This window comes from Protomyctophum parallelum (assembly GCF_964188405.1).
Source record: "Protomyctophum parallelum genome assembly, chromosome: 18".
Taxonomy (NCBI): Eukaryota; Metazoa; Chordata; class Actinopteri; order Myctophiformes; family Myctophidae; genus Protomyctophum; species Protomyctophum parallelum.
Window position 1 is genome coordinate 26,946,503 of NC_139716.1, and position 18,380 is coordinate 26,964,882.

At 44.4% G+C, this 18,380-nt stretch overlaps 1 protein-coding gene across 3 annotated transcripts in view; it reads right to left on the reverse strand.

The window, feature by feature from the left end:
- casq1b (calsequestrin 1b) overlaps window positions 1-17,982 on the reverse strand; it is a 45,167-nt gene extending 27,185 nt beyond the window's left edge. For all 3 annotated transcript variants that reach the window (XM_083788745.1, XM_083788744.1, XM_083788743.1), the window contains exon 1: window positions 17,443-17,982. In XM_083788745.1, the coding sequence (XP_083644871.1) occupies window positions 17,443-17,685 (243 nt within the window). In that variant the 5' untranslated portion in view covers window positions 17,686-17,982. The remainder of the gene's footprint in view (window positions 1-17,442) is intronic.
- Between the last annotated feature and the right edge of the window lie 398 nt (window positions 17,983-18,380).

An 18,380-nucleotide genomic window follows, 5' to 3' on the forward strand; every position in this document is an offset into this window, starting at 1 on the left:
ACACACACACACACACACACACACACACACACACAGACAGACTCACACATGGACGGAGTGCAAAACATACTCTCTCCCCATGCCTTCGGCCTGGTGGAGACAAAAATCTAATGTTGCTCACTTTTACCCAGCTGTCAGGAGTCATACAAAATGCTTGTCAACGTGATGGTTGAGTTTTGTCTATTGCATTGCACAGTACTGACATTGGACGGATTTGCCTGCTGTACTTACAGTATGCAGGCATCAGGCGAAATGAAGGAATACATTATGGGGAATTTCTATGAAGGCTAAACTAAACGCCATTGGCACTGAACAGGCCCGGTGAAAAGTTCTGTATGTTTCCTATGGCTCTGGACTGATAGGGGCCCTGAATGAGGCCAACATGTATTTATGAATAAATAAATGAGCGTGTGTGTGTGTGGGGGGGGGGAGATCCGCAAAAAAATGCAGATCTACAAGCTCACAACCCGTAGCAACAGCTGTTTTCGGTCAATAGATTAGTTTACAAAATCAGCGGACCAAGGACAGGACTCCCCCAGTCATATCAGGTTCAAGTGAGTTTCTCTCATGGGGACCACAATTTCCTACCAGCTCGGGTCAAAATGTTCAGTATTACTGTATATATATAATCGTCTCTGACGGGGTGGAAACCTCATTGTGTCCAACGCTGTTATACTTTCAGGTTATACCGTCAGGGTTCAAATTCAAACGTATCAAAAGTATAGCAGATCGAGAAGCAAACGATATTCTATGGGAGAAACGTGGATCTTATTGAAGAAGAACAGCCCACTCTAGCCCATTTTGGGACGGGAACCCCTTTTGGTGTTTTAACTAAGCATTATGTTATACTTTAGCTATTGAAAAATAGCAAGCTCATAGCACGCCACCGAGTGGCGCGCTACGAGCTTGTAGGCCTGCTATTTTTGAAAAACCCCGTGAAAATGCGGCACACATCTTTGAATATAATATTCTTTCAGAGCGAACGTTTTTTTTTAATATCGACGTCAGGCCCTAAATGGGCTAGACTATAGAGTTCAGAAGGTAAGGGGCCCAGTGGGACGTGGCCTTTTGGCCCCCTCTGGGGACTGGGGATAATTCGGGGTAATGAGATCCTGTGCCCTGTGGTTACATTCTTCTGGCCTAACCTGGCAGCCGTTTCGCTTTCCGTGTCGCTTAGTGTCAGAGTCAACAGAAGGATCTGGCTGCCGTTCAGACACACACACACACACACACACACACACACTGCTGTAGTACACATGCTCAGTGGTTGGAAACATATGTACTCAAATGTTTTACTTTTACTGTATAAGTAAGGGACTCCCCCCCCCCCCCCCCCCCCCCCCCGCACAATGTCTTCAAATGCAGTGAAATTGTTTATTGGCCCATTTAGGCCTAACGTAGAAATAAAAAAAACGTTCGCTCTGAAATAATATATACCTATAAGATTTGTGCTGCATTTTTACGAATTTTCAAAAATAGCAGACCTACAGGTTCGTAGTGCGCCACTCGGTGGCGCGCTATGAGCTTGTAGATCAGAAGTATAACAGAATGCTTGAAACACCAAAATGGGTTAGGGAACTAGCAATGTTTCGGGCCTCTATGGGCTTCATCAGGCTATCTTTATCCATAAAGATAGCCCGATGAAGGCCGTAGAAATACTGAAAGTTGGAAATACTCCAGTAAAGTAAAAGTACCTCAACATTGTTGTACAGTACTTGAGTAAATGTAATTAGTTACTTTCCACCACTGAGCAGAGAGCAGCCTGTCACCAGTGTTCTTTTTTACAGCAAATGTTTTGATTTAGTTTTAGTCATAGTCTTTTGAATAAATTAAATTTGTCACCTGGAATGTTTTAGTGTTAGTCTAGTTTTAGTCGACATTTAGTCGACTAAAACTAGACTAACACTAGATTTTCGTAGACTAAATCTACAGTTGATTTAGTTGACAAAAATGTGTTTTGGCGTGCCTTGATGGCGTCATAATGGTTGATTTTACACTTGCTGAAAATAGCCGATCTACTGTACAAGCTCACAATGCGTTGCGAGCTTGTAGATCTACTATTTTCAGCATTCAACCAAACATAAAACAACTTGTCTTTTAGTTCTACTGGATCTCTTCTCCACTATTCCCTCCCTGCCGTTTTAGTCCGTTTTTATTTGTCGACAAAATTGTCAGTATGTTTACTATTTAATCATAGTTTTAGTCACCATGGCTTGGTCTTTATTTAGTTTTTATTCCATTTTCCTCGGTGTAAAACGGTAGTCGACAAACATTTTTCGTCGTAGTCTTAGAAGTCAACACAGCCTGTCTCTGACATGTCCTAGCTTGGCTTATAGAGCGATTCACAGAGGGTTTCCTGGGTGCGGCCATTACTGAGGTGTACCATTAAGCGCAACAGCACTGATTAGCTACACCTGGCCTACGGAGCACCTGCTCCATGGATTACACCTCAGTAATGGCCGCACCCAGGGCACCCCTCTGTGAATCAGCTTATATCCTCCCAGTCAGTTCAGTTCTCTTCCCCACCGTGTATATATAAGCCCCTCTGTGATTGACAGAGCCAATGAGCTGGAGCCAGGCTCGGCTCTAGGATGAAATGACTGAGGGGGCATTTGAAAATGGCGAGGGTGCACATCTAATTTTTATATAGTAAAACTATGCTGTATGTACATAAAAGTGAGGGTGCAGAATTTGGAACGGAGGGTGGCGCCGGGCCTGGCTGGAGCCTCTCTCTCTCCACTGTTGGTCTGGTCATTATGCAGCGCTCTGTCAGAGAGGGGAAGGCATTTATGGACCTAATGGTCGTAAAGTTAAGGAGAGGAGAGCAGGGTCACCGCGTGGCACTTTGAAGCGGCATAATTGCCACGCACTGTAGGCTATAGCAGGGGGGCGCGCAACGGTAAATCCAACTCGCGGTCTCACTCTCACCCAAACACGGTGAAATGACACGGATTGGCAATTCCGTACATGCACTAGTAGAAAACTAATTAAGTCTGAATAGTTCATGAAGACAAATTATCATGAAATGAGTCTCTTTCAGGAACTGTTCTTAGCAGAGCCTGCTTGGTTGCCACGCCGACAGCCTGACCTTTCTGTGGAGATGAGACGGGAACAATGCAGACGCACTCCTCCTCCAAGCCCTTCAGGTCACACATAATAAATGAGACACACACAGACCATAAACCCATGTGTGCACCCATAGCTGCCCCCCATGCATTTGTAATGACTCGCATAATTAACGGGTCAATATTACTACAGAGGAGCACGTCTCCCGCGGTTCGAATGCTATCGATGCACTGAAATGACAAAATCACGTTTAATCAGACCGTTGAATGGTCTCAGTAGCTCCGTCCACTGACCTACCGAGATCTCACTAGATGCATTTTGTAGCACTGCCACTGATCACGGCTACTGTTCTGACAGCGACGGGGTGAAATTACTGCCGCCAATGTGAAACTGACTTACGTAGCCGGTTAAGACTGATATGAGGCCCGGACGGTTAGCTCACCCGTCTGGGCACCTGGGCTGCCAAGCCAGCCGTTCAGCGTGCCGCGTGTTTGACTACCGAGCCCAGCGGCCTTTCCTCCCCATCTCTCTCAACCTTCTTCCTGTCTTATCTACTGTTCGCTATCAATAAAGGCATAAAAAGCCCCAAAACCAATCTTGAAAAAACAAATCACACCCGTGTGAAGTGAAGTCCGCTATTAAAGTCTAACTCATGTTGATTAGGTGATGTAATGGTGATGTAAAACAAACGGTGCAAACACAAACATTAAACGCCGTTAACAGCGCCACCTGGTGGTCACCAGTTTAGGCTTTGGTTGCCAATTCGCCCATTATAAAAAAAGAAAGAAAATGTAATTATATTATGCATGTAATGTGCATGTCATCACCTGTACACCAGATTAGAGGAACTTTCTAAATATGGATTAAAAAATAAATAAATAAATTGGGTTGGCTAAAGGGCCTTTCCTTGTGGAGTTTGCATGTTCTCCTCGTGTCCCCTAGGGTAGGTAGGTACCCTCACAAAAAACATGCACTAATCCTGGTCTCTAAACTACCAACCCTAATAGGGTTGGTAGTCGGCACAACCTACGTGCTGTCAAAACGGTAGACGAGATCAACGCACAGAATGTACTGAGATCTTTGTAGGTCAGGATTTTGTTCCTTTCAGTGCATTGATAGCACTGGAAGCGGGTGAGCACGTAGCGTGGATTAATCAATTTTGGGCAGGAACCCCTTTTGGTGCATTATGCTATGCTTTAGCTATTGAAAAATAGCAGATCTACAAGCTCATAGCACGCCACCGAGTGGCGCGCTACGAGCTTGTAGGTCTGCTATTTTTGAAAAACGAAGAGCGACTGACGTAGAAACATAGCTTTTTCAGAAAACTGTCTGTAGAATCTGATCTCAGGTCAGAATGAGTTACCATACCATCTGGGTGTACTGTAGCAATGTGTCTATTCTCCTTGGCTCTAGAACAGTGCGGTGCGCTGGTCCCCCCAGCCGTGCATTATTATCTTAATACGAGATGCATATCATATGTCCATGGAATCCTGAGGACAGGAATGAATGACATTAAGAAAAGGGGGTGAAAAAAGGTGTGGCTAATTGCCGTCAGGGTCATTTATAGCTACCCTCACAGCATGTAATGTAGCTGCATTAATCGTCTCTGTTGGGTGGAAACCTATGTCCTAAAACTTTTCGGGATTCAACCAAAAAAAAATGGCTACGACACGCTTAAAACACGTCGCTTCGGGTCGCGTTTCGAGCTTGTGGATGTGCTACTTTTGATGCTTTTGGGTGAGGTCATAGGTTATATATTGTCAGTTAAGGTCTAAAGAGAATCTCCCATCTGAGTAAAATGGTTTTTGTATTTAAAAGGATATTTCCCTTTCAAACATGTTTGGGGTAATATTAATGTGACTTTTGTGAGCATCCCAGACAGTTGCTTTATTTAGTATATTTAGATATATTCAGACTTTTCCCATTGCAACTTCGAACTCCATTTTAACCATGATAAGATTTGTTGAAAACGCCGTGCTTTTTCAATTACTTTTTTTTATTTTTATTTATTTATTACATGTTCCCCAAAAATTACATTCCCTATAAGTATATCCTGTAAAATGAGAGTGACGTTTAACCAAGTAAACATGGACCACCTCATATAGTGTCCATTTTCTCCACATGTAAGCAAGTGCTATCGCTGCAAAAAACCTATACAGGACCAACGCATGGCATGGCGGGGCGACGGTGACAAGAGAGGGACGGCAGCTGTAAACTGACACGCGCGGAGAGCGCCGCGACTTATACGTACAAGGCATTTACTGTACAGGCAAAAGGTCGGAGTTCAACCAGACACTCGACTGAAATGGACTAACGGTCAGGCCGGCCTCGACAAGGTAGAAAGGAAGGAGGCACTAGTCGAAACATAGAAGTGGTGTCAGTGGTGGAGAAAGTATTCAATTGTAAAAGGGTTGAAGTGGTTAATATTGTAGTATTTTGTGATAATCAAAATGTACAAAGTAACTAGTAACTAAAGTTGTCAAATAAATGGAGTAGAAGTAAAAGTACTGAACACTTGACATACTCAAAGTACAGTAGAAATACCTCAAAACTGTACTTGGGTAATGTACTTAAGTGAAATGTACTTAGTTACTTTCCGAGTGGAGGCGATATGTGGCATATAGCCCATAAAGACCTGAGGCTGATTCTATAAGTCAGGGTTTCCCAAACTGTAGTGCCGCAGCTATCGAAAAATAGCAGATCTACAAGCTCATAGCGCAGCAACCGAGTGCTGCGCTACGAACTTGTAGATCTGCTATTTTTTGAAAAACCTTGAAAATATGGCGCAAATCTTTGAATATTTCAGAGCGACCGTTTTTAATTCAAATATTTGCTTCTCGGAGGTCACTGGAACAACATATTTTCAGATGGGGGTCCCGCAGCCAAATTGAGATAATTCTGGGGGTCCTTGACATGAAAAAGGTTGAGCACCGGCACTGACATACTGTAGAAACACAGGTTTTTCTGAAAAAACTTTTAGGATTTAGAAGTGATTACTTTTTAGAATCGGCCTCGGGTCTAAATGGGTTAAATATATGAACATATGCCAAAATATGGCATATTCAGGTTAATATATGTGCATATATTATGTGTAATATGCTGTATGCACATATGTGGATATATATATATATATATATATATATATATATATACAGTATATATAGCTTATGCGACATATGCAGGCGGCCAATTTAGAATAAAATGTCACATATATGTTGCACATATAGAAATGTGTATATGTTCATATATTTCATTTACACGTGGGGGGGGGGTGGTCAGCTAGGCCCGGGAGGTAACGGGGTGCACGGCCAAAATAGTTTGGGAACCACTGCTATAAAAGAAATGCTGGTGAGGTCCCACCAGACCAGACCCTCCCTGTTGAGGAACCAGGCAACCACGCATGCAAACAACTGTCAACAGTGTCATTTCACAAACCAACATATTCCAAGTATTCAAGATCAAAACTAACAATGTGATCTATATGCTTATAATAAATGCCCCTGTGGTGTGGGCTAGCAAATTATTGGGGAAAAACCTCTAGAGCTCTCAAAACTAGGATCACAGAACATATAGAAGAAGTATAACATCGTGACAAAAATAGTCCTTTCGCGCTACATTGTAGAACATCCCCTTATGCCCCATTCCAGGTGGGAGGAGTCAGACTGAGAATTGGCAGAGATTGCAGAAAGCCTTGAAAAGCCACTCACTTGGTGCCCTTGTGAAGAGAGACATAGATAGAGCGGTGCCCATTGGGCACTGGCCTACTTGGAACGATGCAAGTTGGAAATGAATGCCCCATCCAGTTATTATGTATGTGTCCATTTTAAGCCCAAATATGGAGTTCTTTGTCAGGCATGCCCAAATATGGGTGACAAAAGGACCCCCGACATTACATGTATAAAAAAGAGAAGATTTGTGTTTAAAAAAGATACAAATATTTCAAAAATATGTTAAAAAATGTTCAAGGTCAAAGTGACGCGGCGTGAGCTTGTATATCTGCTATTTCCGAGACCCACTGTTCTACAGTATATGTAGGCTACGCGCTGTTGCTATGCGTAACGTAAATCTAAAATGACACGGATGCTTTCCCGCAATTTTAATGGCTTAAAGTGACTAGTACGATATTAGACTTGATAGCACTCAGGAAGCATTTCCCCCCTTGAGACTAGGGCCCCATGCACTACTCTCTGCGTCTGGCAGTGAACATTACATTCTAATAATAAAAAAAGAATAATGTGCATCGCTGTCAGTCAAGTGTCATCGTCGTCGTCGACATTCCAAAGATGCCGATGATTGACTGCTTTTATTGCACAGAGCGGAGCCATGTCGCTCTCTCACTCATTCTCCCATGACTCACGAGATGTCAGTCTTTCAATCATTCAGTCATTTCGTCCCACCCACACCTCACTCACTCACGTACGGTACTGTACTGTACTGTATCTCTCTCTCTCTCTCTCTCTCTCTCTCTCTGTATCCAATTATCTGACACAAACTATTGAATAGCCGCCACACATTCAATTGCCAAACATTCAATAGCCTGCAAGGGAACATTTCTCGCAACGCTTGATACATTTTAACCCATTCTGACCTGAGATCAGATTCTAAAAATGTCTTCTGCATCCTGACAGATTTCCATTCTGACCCGAGATCAGATTCTAAAAAATGTCTTCTATGTCAGTCGCTCTTCGATAAAAAAAAAATAGCAGACCTACAAGCTCGTATGAGCTTGTAGATCTGCTATTTTTCAATAGCTAAAGCATAACATAATGCTAACTGTAACACCAAAAGGGGCACGATAAGTTATATTTGAACACATGGACAAACTCGTGCCTTGACATGAACACAGAGATTACACACATTTATAAATAGACCGAGTGTAGCAATATGGAATGTAAAAGTGATTAAACCATTCCTTTTCTTTTTTTTTCTTCTTAAAATTGCTAAATGCAACGCACATTGCAAAACGATTCAATACTGAGATACGATACGATACAAAGTCAAACGATACGATATGTTGCTCTTTACATTTCGATATACTTCGATTCTTGAAATTAAAATAGATTTTTCAATGATACTATATCGTTACACCCCTAAAACTGACCACTCTCTCTCTCTCTCCTCTCTCTCTCTCTCTCTCTCTCTCTCTCTCTCTCTCTCTCTCTGGTGTTACCTTGCAGAGGGTGGTGATGGTTACAGGCAAGGTCAGAGGTGAAATATCAGGAATATTTTTGGTGTGACTGCAATTTGCTGAGTCTGTTGGTGATCTGTGCGTGCGTGCGTGCGTGCGTGCGTGCGTGCGTGCGTGCGTGCGTGCGCGCGGGGTTTTTCAGGGGGTCATCCAACCTGTCTTCTTGGCTGACAGCATTTCTGATGTGTCTGCACTTTCGCCTCTCTCTCTCCTCTTCCACTCTCCCTCTGTCACCATTCTTCTCAATATAGCTTATTGTATATCTCTCTGTGTCTCTCTCTCTCGAATAACAACAAAATTCAATGTCGTCATTAGCAACAAAAATAACATCATTTCAAGAAAAAAATAATTATGTACGGGGAAAAAGGAAGGGGGGAAGGATAATTTCTTCACACGCACGCACGCACACGCATGCGCACACAGACATAGTGACAGATACCATCAGTGTCCCCCACCCCCTCACATTGTGTCATCGATATAATCCATCATTGTCAAAATAAAGGAACAACTAAATGAAGCAATATCCTACTTCATGGAAACTGTAAGGTCAAATGTCACGGGTGTCCACCAGGGCAGGTCAGGTTGTGGCCTCCTGGTGGCGCTATAATAGTCCAATGTGAAAAGGGTGCCATTTAATTCTTACGCCTTGGATGGCAATTGGATGATTTGAGGCATTTTGTTCCAAAAATGTGTTTTGCAAAAATCCACCTGTTGCTATAACAGGCCAATGTGAAAAGGGTGGGATATATTCCTCGGCCTAGTAGAAAAGTCTGTAAAAGATTTCACGTGAACACACACACACACACACACACACACACACACACACGGACGGAGTGCAAAACATACTCTCTCCCCATGCCTTCGGCCTGGTGGAGACAATTACATCGGTACAATGGACTTGTTTTTGTTTGTTCGCACAATTCAAGCAGTACATAATAAGGTAACAATTATTAAAAAGACACAAGCGCAGCTGAGAAAGGGAACCTATAAAAAATCAAGTAGGTTGAACATAATATAGTATAAGACGAACAATACATGAACGTGCTAAATGTGTAGCGCGTGTGCGACTATGCGTGCGTGTGTGCTTGCACGCACGCAGTACAGTAGGGCTACATTAAATAGTAGAAGCAAGTGGAGGAGAGGCTTGATTCATCAGGCTGGCCCCCAACCCATCTCTAACAACATTCATGTAACAATGACTTGACTTGACATGTAACAATTCATGACTTAAAGGGGCACTTCACCCATTTTCAATCTGTCTCCATATTATGCACATACTGTACGCCATACTTCCTTCACATGTGTTACTACCGATCATACAAAATGTAAGACTCTGTTCCATTCTGGACTGGTCATACAGGCACGCGCACGTACACACGTACACACACACACACACACACACACACACGCACACACACACCTATTTTTACAAGTTGAACCCCTGAGTGTGAGTCATGTTAAGGAGATGTATATTCTGAATGTATTCTGTCTGTCTATTCATAGCTGTGACATCATAGAGCTATATGGTTTCATTATCACTAGATGACCTCATCGTTTCTGTCTGACCCTAACGAGGGGGGCGGGGCGGGGGAAAAAAGCAATTTAGCAGTGATTTATTTATTCTTCCGACTATACATATAATTATGTCATGTCCTATAGTATGAACGAATAGGGGAAGGGGATCCACGGCGGCGTCGCGTGATTCTGTGTTTGATGCTGCAGAAACTCTCAAAGGACATGATTGTTGGCAGAGTTACGGAAAGTTTAGAATATTTGGCGGTCCCGTTTAACCCTATAACAATGTGTACGTCAGTGTTGTTTTCGTCGACTAAAACTAAGACGAAAAATGTTCGTCGACTACCTTTTTTCACTGGCGAAAACTAAATGGTAACTAAATGACAACTAAGCTATGATGACTAAAACTAAGACTAAATATATTTACAATTTTGTCAACACATAAAAACTAGACTAAAATGTTAGGAAGGGACTAGTGGACAAGAGTATAAGACACGTTATTTTACACTTGGTTTCATGCTGAAAATAGCCGATCTACAAGCTCTGCGACGCGTTGTTAGCTTGTAGATCAGCTATTTTCAGCAAGTGTGAAATATGTCATTATGACGGCATCAAGCCCCGCCAAAATACATTTTAGTCGACTAAATCACCTGTAGATTTAGTCGACTAAAATCGTATGACATTTAGTCGACTAAAACTAGTCATCATGACCTGACGTATAAAATAAGGGCTTAAACTGTCTTGAGTTGCTCCAGTGCCTCCTTTTCTCCTCTCCAATATAGGCACGTTAGCAACGCTTACTAAGAGAGGAGACATTGCAACTTTCCTTCTCACCCATGGAGATGACATGGCAACTTTCCTTCTCACCCATGGAGAGGACATGGCAACTTTCCTTCTCACCCATTGAGATGCATGTTAAATGACGGGGGTTCCACCATATAAATTAATCGATCATTTCAGTAGCAAGAGCTGCCTGACGAAGGTCGATAGACCGAAAGCACCTCAACAAAATCCTTCAGCAGATGAGCGGAGGCTTTTTTTTTTTACATAGCTTCAAAATGTCTTAGTCAAGCCGGCTTGCAGTAGGCTATGCACTGTTACTGGACAAAATTAATGTGCATGACATTATTTCAATTAACTAGAAATATGAGGAAATTATTGCCATCACCTGGGAGGGTCAGTCGTGAGTCGTTAAGATGTGTATATATATGTGTTCAACAACACAGCCATGCAAAATAACATTGACAGCTATGAGGTGACGAAAGCTTGCCATCCTTAGCAACGGTTGCTAAACTATTTGGAATGGCATTGGACAATCGCTTTTGGGGTGGGGTTTAGCGAAGGGATAATTTCAATCGTAAAGGCTGTTTTTTGTGTGTTTTTTTTTACCCAATGAAGGAATGTCTGATTCGGCTACGCCCTGAAATACCCGTATGTGGGTCTAAAAACATAGAAAACATCCCTCGTTGGTGGAATGTAGAGAACAGGTCAAGAGTCAAGACTAATGTTGACAAATGTTTCTATAGAGTCAGCTAGCCATTCATGCAGAGGTAGGGACTTAATTTACGGCTCTGTGAATTAAGTTAATTCAACTTTTTATCTATATATACTCAGATCTTACACACACACACACGCAGTCACGCATGCCTGCACGCACGTTCGCTCTCACACGCACGCAGTCACGCACGCACGCACGCATGCACTCACGCACGCACACACACACACACACACACACACACACACACACACACACACACACACACACACACACACGCGCGCACCCATGTACACACACACACACACACCAGACCACTCTTCACAGTTTCCAAAGCAATTAACATTTGGCTCTCTCTTAATAATTCATACTTCCTGGGTGCTAATTATCAGCTATTCTCAGCGTCCCTGCGCCGCTGAACACCCTGGGAGCTCGTTGGCGCTGATTGGCTACATTCAGGATTGATAATGGCAGGATGTCAAGGAGTATGTGTGGCCGACTCGACGTGCGTCACACTGACGGCTTTCGACGCGTCACAGCCTAGTGTTGCCGTGTCTGCTTATTATAAGTGACCTTGGGTTTCTGTGGTTGCGAAAGCAGTGAGCACTAACTATGAGACCCTGCAGATCATGTCTGTCTGTGTGTGTGTGTGTGTGTGTGTGTCTGTCTGTCTGTCTGTCCCGCTGTGACACCACCCGCCCGCCACCAGAGGGCGCAGCTGTAGCACACACACACACACACACACACACACACACACACACACACACACACACACACACACACACACACACACACACAGGGCGCAGCTGTAGCACACACACACACACACACACACACAACCACACACACACACACACACACACACACACACACAAACAAACAACCACACACACACACACACACACACACACACACACAACCACACACACACACACACACAAACAACCACACACACACACGAGCTGTGTTCGCTTCCCGCGTTTGCACGTCTTACTTGTGTAGCTTGCAGGTTGCGGTTATTTTTGGGGAACTTTGTTTCTAATGTGAGTATTGTTTTTCTCCTAAATGTTTGTTTAACCCATTTAGGCCTGACCTCGAAATTTAAAAAAGAATCTTCTAAATCCTCCAGTTTTCTGAAATAAATATTTTCACAATTTAAAAAAAATAGCAGACCTACAAGCTCATATAGCGTGCGCTATGAGCTTGTAGATCCGCTATTTTTCAATAGCTAAATTATAACATAATGTTTAAAACACCAAAAGGGGTTCCCAAAATGGGTTAAACCAGTGAGAATGAAACATTCTCATTGTATTTTATGTATATAAAATGTAATATCTTTATATTTTCCAGAGTTTCTTCTGAAAATGGCAGATCTACAGTAAAAGCTCAGAATTTGGTTTAACAAAATAATCTGATGTATAGATTACATTAATATAGCTTATTTATTTATTATTATTTATTTGCTCATGTGGCCTATTATTATAGTCGCTTCTTTTGGGCTTGTTTTCCTAGACCTGGTCGCTTTTTTATCTCACTTGTCATGGCCTTCACAGCAGTAAAGACCAGCGAGCATTCACCTCTTCCTCTCTATCTCTCTATCTCTCTCTCTCTCTCTCTATCTCTCTCTCTCTCTCTCTCTCTCTCTCTATCTCTCTCTCTCTCTCTCTCTCTCTCTCTCTCTCTCTCTCTCTCTCTCTGAGTGCGGGCACACGCGAAGAAGCAGCAAGAAAGCGCCTAGAGCAGGTGTCTCTTCCTATATGGTGGATGGAAATGGCGCTCGCGCGCGGCTTCAACTTGCAGCGTCGGCGAAGCGTTTCCATTTTTTTTGCTGACGTGTCAATTCGCAAGCCGCGCACGCAAGCGTAATTTCCATCCACCTGCTGTTTAAACCCATTCTGGGCGGGCACCCCTTTTGGTGTTACATATATTATGTTATAATTTATAGCTATTGAAAAATAGCAGATCTACAAGCTCATAGCGCACCACCGAGTGGCGCGCTACGAGCTTGTAGGTCTGCTATTTTTTTCTTTTTCCGAAATTTTTCATAATTTAGAAAACTTATTTTTTTAAAATCAGGTCAGAATGGGTTAAAAACCCCGGAAGAGATGCCTGGAGGACGCGTTATGTGCGGCGAAGGTGTGCTCACGCCCTCTCTCTCTCTCCCTCTCTCTCTCTCTCTCTCCCTCCCTCCCTCCCCTGAGGGCTGGTATAGTATAGCCTCCCCTCTGGCTAAGCATTCACTGTCCCAGGCTATTTCCAGAGGTGACTTATACCAGCCATGCACCGCAAGGCACACTCTGCACACTGTAAGCGGACACTCACTGTTCTGGGAGAGTCAGTCAGAGGTAGTCCAGTCCTGCAGCCTCTCCCCACCGAACACTATGCAGGCCCACATTTTGGAAGTGGTTTTTGCCTATAATGTCAGTGGGTTGAAAGTGGTTGAATTATGTCTTTTATAATGATAATTGTGTTGGGCCAGGGTAAAAAAAAAAATTGCTACCCGTCGGCTTAACTGATTGGCCGACCTTATAGCGTCACATTTGCGACACAGCTGGGATTTGTTTGTTATGTCAGTGGAAGTTGCTCAGTGGCGTGTTGAAGCACCCGGAAGAGCCTTCTACTTCCGCCTTTTGCAAACACGCTCAACGTTAAAGCCCAGCTGCACGGGGTTTCCCAATCATACTTCCACGGGTCCGCCTGCAGTCCCTCCTCTTACCACTGGGGCCCATGCAGTGCTTCAACGTTGGAGAGCCTCACTGGCCCCTTGGTAAAAGCGTGTGAGAAGATAATGAGATAAGCCTGAGACTCCCAACAACGTACAAGGACTGCATCAGTACGGGGCTATTACACGCACTTGCATCATTCCTGACAGAGTTAGTTGCAACTAATAACTTACTAGACTGTTCTGGCATACATTCAAAACTGCCTCTACGTTGTTGGTCATCACATCCATACTGTAGTTTTTGGTGAAATATAGGAGAAACCAAACTGACTACTTCCTATGGGTAATGTACTGTAACAAACAACAATAATCTAATGTACAAACATTAAACACTAGACATCTCAGAGAATCGATAAGGGGGAGGGAGCACACTCCTTTTTCACTTTGAAATCACTTCAAACCTTCTCTGGATCAGCCAAACCATATGAGAGACCAGCATTTCTTCCCTGTGGTCAATGGGAGGAATTTCAAAAGTCTCTGTATAGGTTGCAATGGTCCCACAGGCTTGTACTTTGACTCATACCGTACATGTTTTGCTAGGTGGGGAAAGGGAAGACAAATAGAGCTTGTGTTCTGATGTAATCGTCTGCAACTATAATATATGACTCTGAAACTCACTGTCACATCATCGCTGTTTTCCTCTCTTTCTCTCTCCCTGCCTCTCTCTCTCTCTTGTATATATAATCAGATCTTCCACACATCCGCACACACGCACGCTGCTTCCCGTCAACTTCATCAGCAAACACGAAAATCTTTGTTACTCCCCCCCCCCCCCCACACACACACACACACACACAGAGGTTATGAGAGCTAATCACGGCACGTCACTCATGATTCATAATTGGAAAAGTATGACACATTAATTTAGGCCATGTTTTCGCCAATGGTTCCAAATCAGACCTTCGGAAGTATAACTGTGTCAAGGAGAAAGTCTCTTTAATCAAGAAACCCTGTTACTTTACGCTCGACTCTGCTCGCCATTACAGCACCTCTGCTACCTCTAAACTCCCTTACCTCTGTCTGAACATGGACTGTAGCAGTGTGGACCACAAATGCCAGAATTAAAAACTGGGTCAATATTTACGGATTGCTGAATGCACAGCAGCGGTGGAATTGTGTGCTGCCATGTTCAGAGAAAGCGACATATTTGATGGAGATGAGTGAACCTGCTTTACCCTGCACATGTGGCAGGAGACGGAAGCAGCTAAAATTGAAGGGTCAAAGTTGCGCAGAGTTCAACGTTGCTGCTGCCGCTTGTGGTGAGAGATTGATCGAGATTAATTATCCCATTTTGGACTGAGGTCGATTTAAAAAAAAGGCTTCTAAATCCTAACATTTTTCTAAAATAAAATAAAATGTTCTATGTCGGTGGTGCTCAACCTTTTTCATGTCAAGGACCCCCAGAATTATCTCTATTGGGCCACGGACCCCCATCTCAAAATATGTAGTTCCAGGGACCCCCCCCCCCCCAGAAGCCAATATTTTAGTTAAAAACGTTCGCTCTGAAATATATATTCAAAGAATTGCGGCTCATTTTCACGACTTTTCAAAAAAATAGCAGACCTACAAGCTCGTAAAGTGGCGCGCTACGAGCTTGTAGGTCTGCTATTTTTCAATAGCTAAAGTATAAACATAATGCTTAAAACACCAAATGGGTTCCCGCCCCCAAAAATGGCTTAAGGCCATATTTCTCACCTGAAATACATACATCATTTGCACCTAAAATACATCAACTATTTGCAAACAAGCTGAGGCAGAGACGATATAGCGTCGAGTGTCTCTATATACTCTACTTCTCCTCCCTGCCGGGGGGGGTGCGGCTGTGCTGACTGTGATCCACTCAGAGCAGCGCAACGCGGACCGACACGCCCCATTTTAGCGCACCTGGCTTGTGAATGTCCGACACTATGTATGAACATTCACCCGCCGCTGGCTGCCGGTGTGACTGGTGTGAATTCAGTGTAGATAGATGTCACCGAGTGCACCCGCCATATACCACCCTCCCTCTGTCATGCTTTGCACGGTAACAAGATGACTCGCCCCGTTTCTGTTTTCCTCCCAGAATTTCCCCCAGTGAGGGGTGGGAGAGGCTGGACTTTGAATTTCTCTAACTATAAACTTTCATGACAGCAGAACAGCCTAAGTACAAATATAATTTATGAAAGCTACTACAGTGAAGTCTGTTCACAGAAGTTGTTGTAGGATATGTGGGGATTATCTGACGAGGTACCATTTGAGTGGGCAAAACCTTACATTACTTACTTACCTTACTAAATAATACTAAATTGTTTATAGGGTCAATATAAGTCAAATAATATAGCCTTTCCACAGGAGTATCTTTTTATATTTTTCCAAAAATAATACAAACAGCCAATAGCATATTACAAAGTTATCCCCCTCACGGGTGACAATTCCGGGAGGAAAAACGGGCAAGCACCTGGGCGAGTCATCCGGTATTCCTTTGCACCCGCCAACCCACCGCCACCTCCCCACTCCGTCACTTTGTCACCCACTGTGGGGGCAGTGAGTGTCATGCTGCTTGGTAAAGGGGGGGGAAGCACTCCCCAAGGGCCTCGGCCAACTTGTTCTGAAACTGCCTCTGCAACTCGTCTCCCCTCCACCCTGCTGCACCCCCTGGCACACACACAACCCCCCAAACACAGAAGGCACATTGGTTTCGTGTTTGACCATGCAGGCAAACGAGGGGAACCCTCACTTCCATGCCCAATAAACCTCCTTCATTTCCTGCCACCACTTATTATCCCCGCTGACCCCCCCATGCTCCCTGCCAGCCACAACTATAACCACGCAACCCCCCCCCCCCCCCCCCCCCCCCCCCCCCCCCCGCATCCGTATTCCGGGTAAAGCTTGTCAATCGGCTATTTTCCACAATAACAGAAAACAGAAAAGACACTCAGTATACATATGTAACCCCCGGGAATCCAAGTCTCCAACGTGGAAAGCCAACATCTTAACCACATTGCCTATGGCTTGGGGGAGATATTGGACTTCTGAGGTTGTGAGCCACTCTGCTATATACACTCACCCCCCTTTTTGACCTCCTCCCGGATCGTGACCACGACCCATCGGGACACGGCGCCAATGTATAACACCCGGGAATCGAACCCTGCAAGGTCTCCCGCATGGAAAAGGCCAACATCTTAAACCATTAAGCAAAAGGCCTTTGGCTTCACCCCATTCTGAACGGGAACCCATTTTGGTGTTAGTGCATCACGTTATGCTTTAGCTATTGAAAAATAGCAGATCTACAAGCTCATAGCGCCAGTGGCGCGCTACGAGCTTGTAGGTCTGCTATTTTTCGAAAAATCAAAGAACGACTGACATTTCAGTTCTCGGGTCAGAATGGGTTATAATCAGACCAGTGTGTGTCCAGTTGGAAAAACCTCGTATGAATCTGATCTCGGTGTCAGAACGGGCTTTATAATAACTACCCACCTCCAGGGCCAGCTCCTCGATCTGGAGCTGCTTGGTGGCGACGCGGTCCCCGGCCACGTTCTTGTGGTAGTAGATGACCATCACGTCGTACTGCTTCATCACCGACTTGTAGTTCTTGGCGGTGAGGTCCACCACGCGGTCCTTGCCGTCGTACTCGGGGATCTCCAGGCCGCTCTCCCCCCAGGAGAGGCTCCCCAGCGACAGGAGGAAGACCGCCGCAAACCAGGCCCAGGCCCACTTCATCGTGGTCGACTTGACTTAAAAGACGCTACACGTCTGAACCTCTGCTTTAAAAAAGAAATATATATATATATCTCAGGAGAGAGGGGGGCTCGGCTGTCCGTCAGCCGGCTGGTCGGCGGGTGGGTGGGTGGGTGGGGGGGGGGAGACGATATAATTAATTAGGAAAAAATAAATAAAAACACACGGAGCGTTGTTCCTAATGAGAGCTGGGCTAGAGGGGGGGAGCACCAGGAACAAGGTTTCTCCGTGTCGTTTCTCCGTGTGCGACCGGCTAGAGAAGAGCAGGTCAGAGAGCCCAGCCACCCCTTTTAAAAAAAGAAGAAGGATACATGGGGGGTGACCGCACGTGGTCATTTTCATTTTGGAGAGGGAGGGGTTATTGGAGAGGAGGCACTGCCTACCGGTGAGTGTCCGAGCCAGAGAGAGAGAGAGAGAGGGGGGGGGGGGGGGTAGGAGTGAAATAATGGTGTGTGTGTGTGTGTGTGTGTGTGTGTGGGGGGGGGGGGGGGTTGCTGAGTAAGGGTCAAGAAAATAGCAAATGGGCAGCGAATGGGCGGAGCTATCTTTTTGGTTCCTCTCCATGCAGCCACCTGTCTGAGAGTGTGGCTGCAAGGGGCCCATGCCACTCTCCCATTGGTTTATTTCAAAACATATAAGAATTCATTCAGAAATATATTTTTTTATAACTTAAGTTG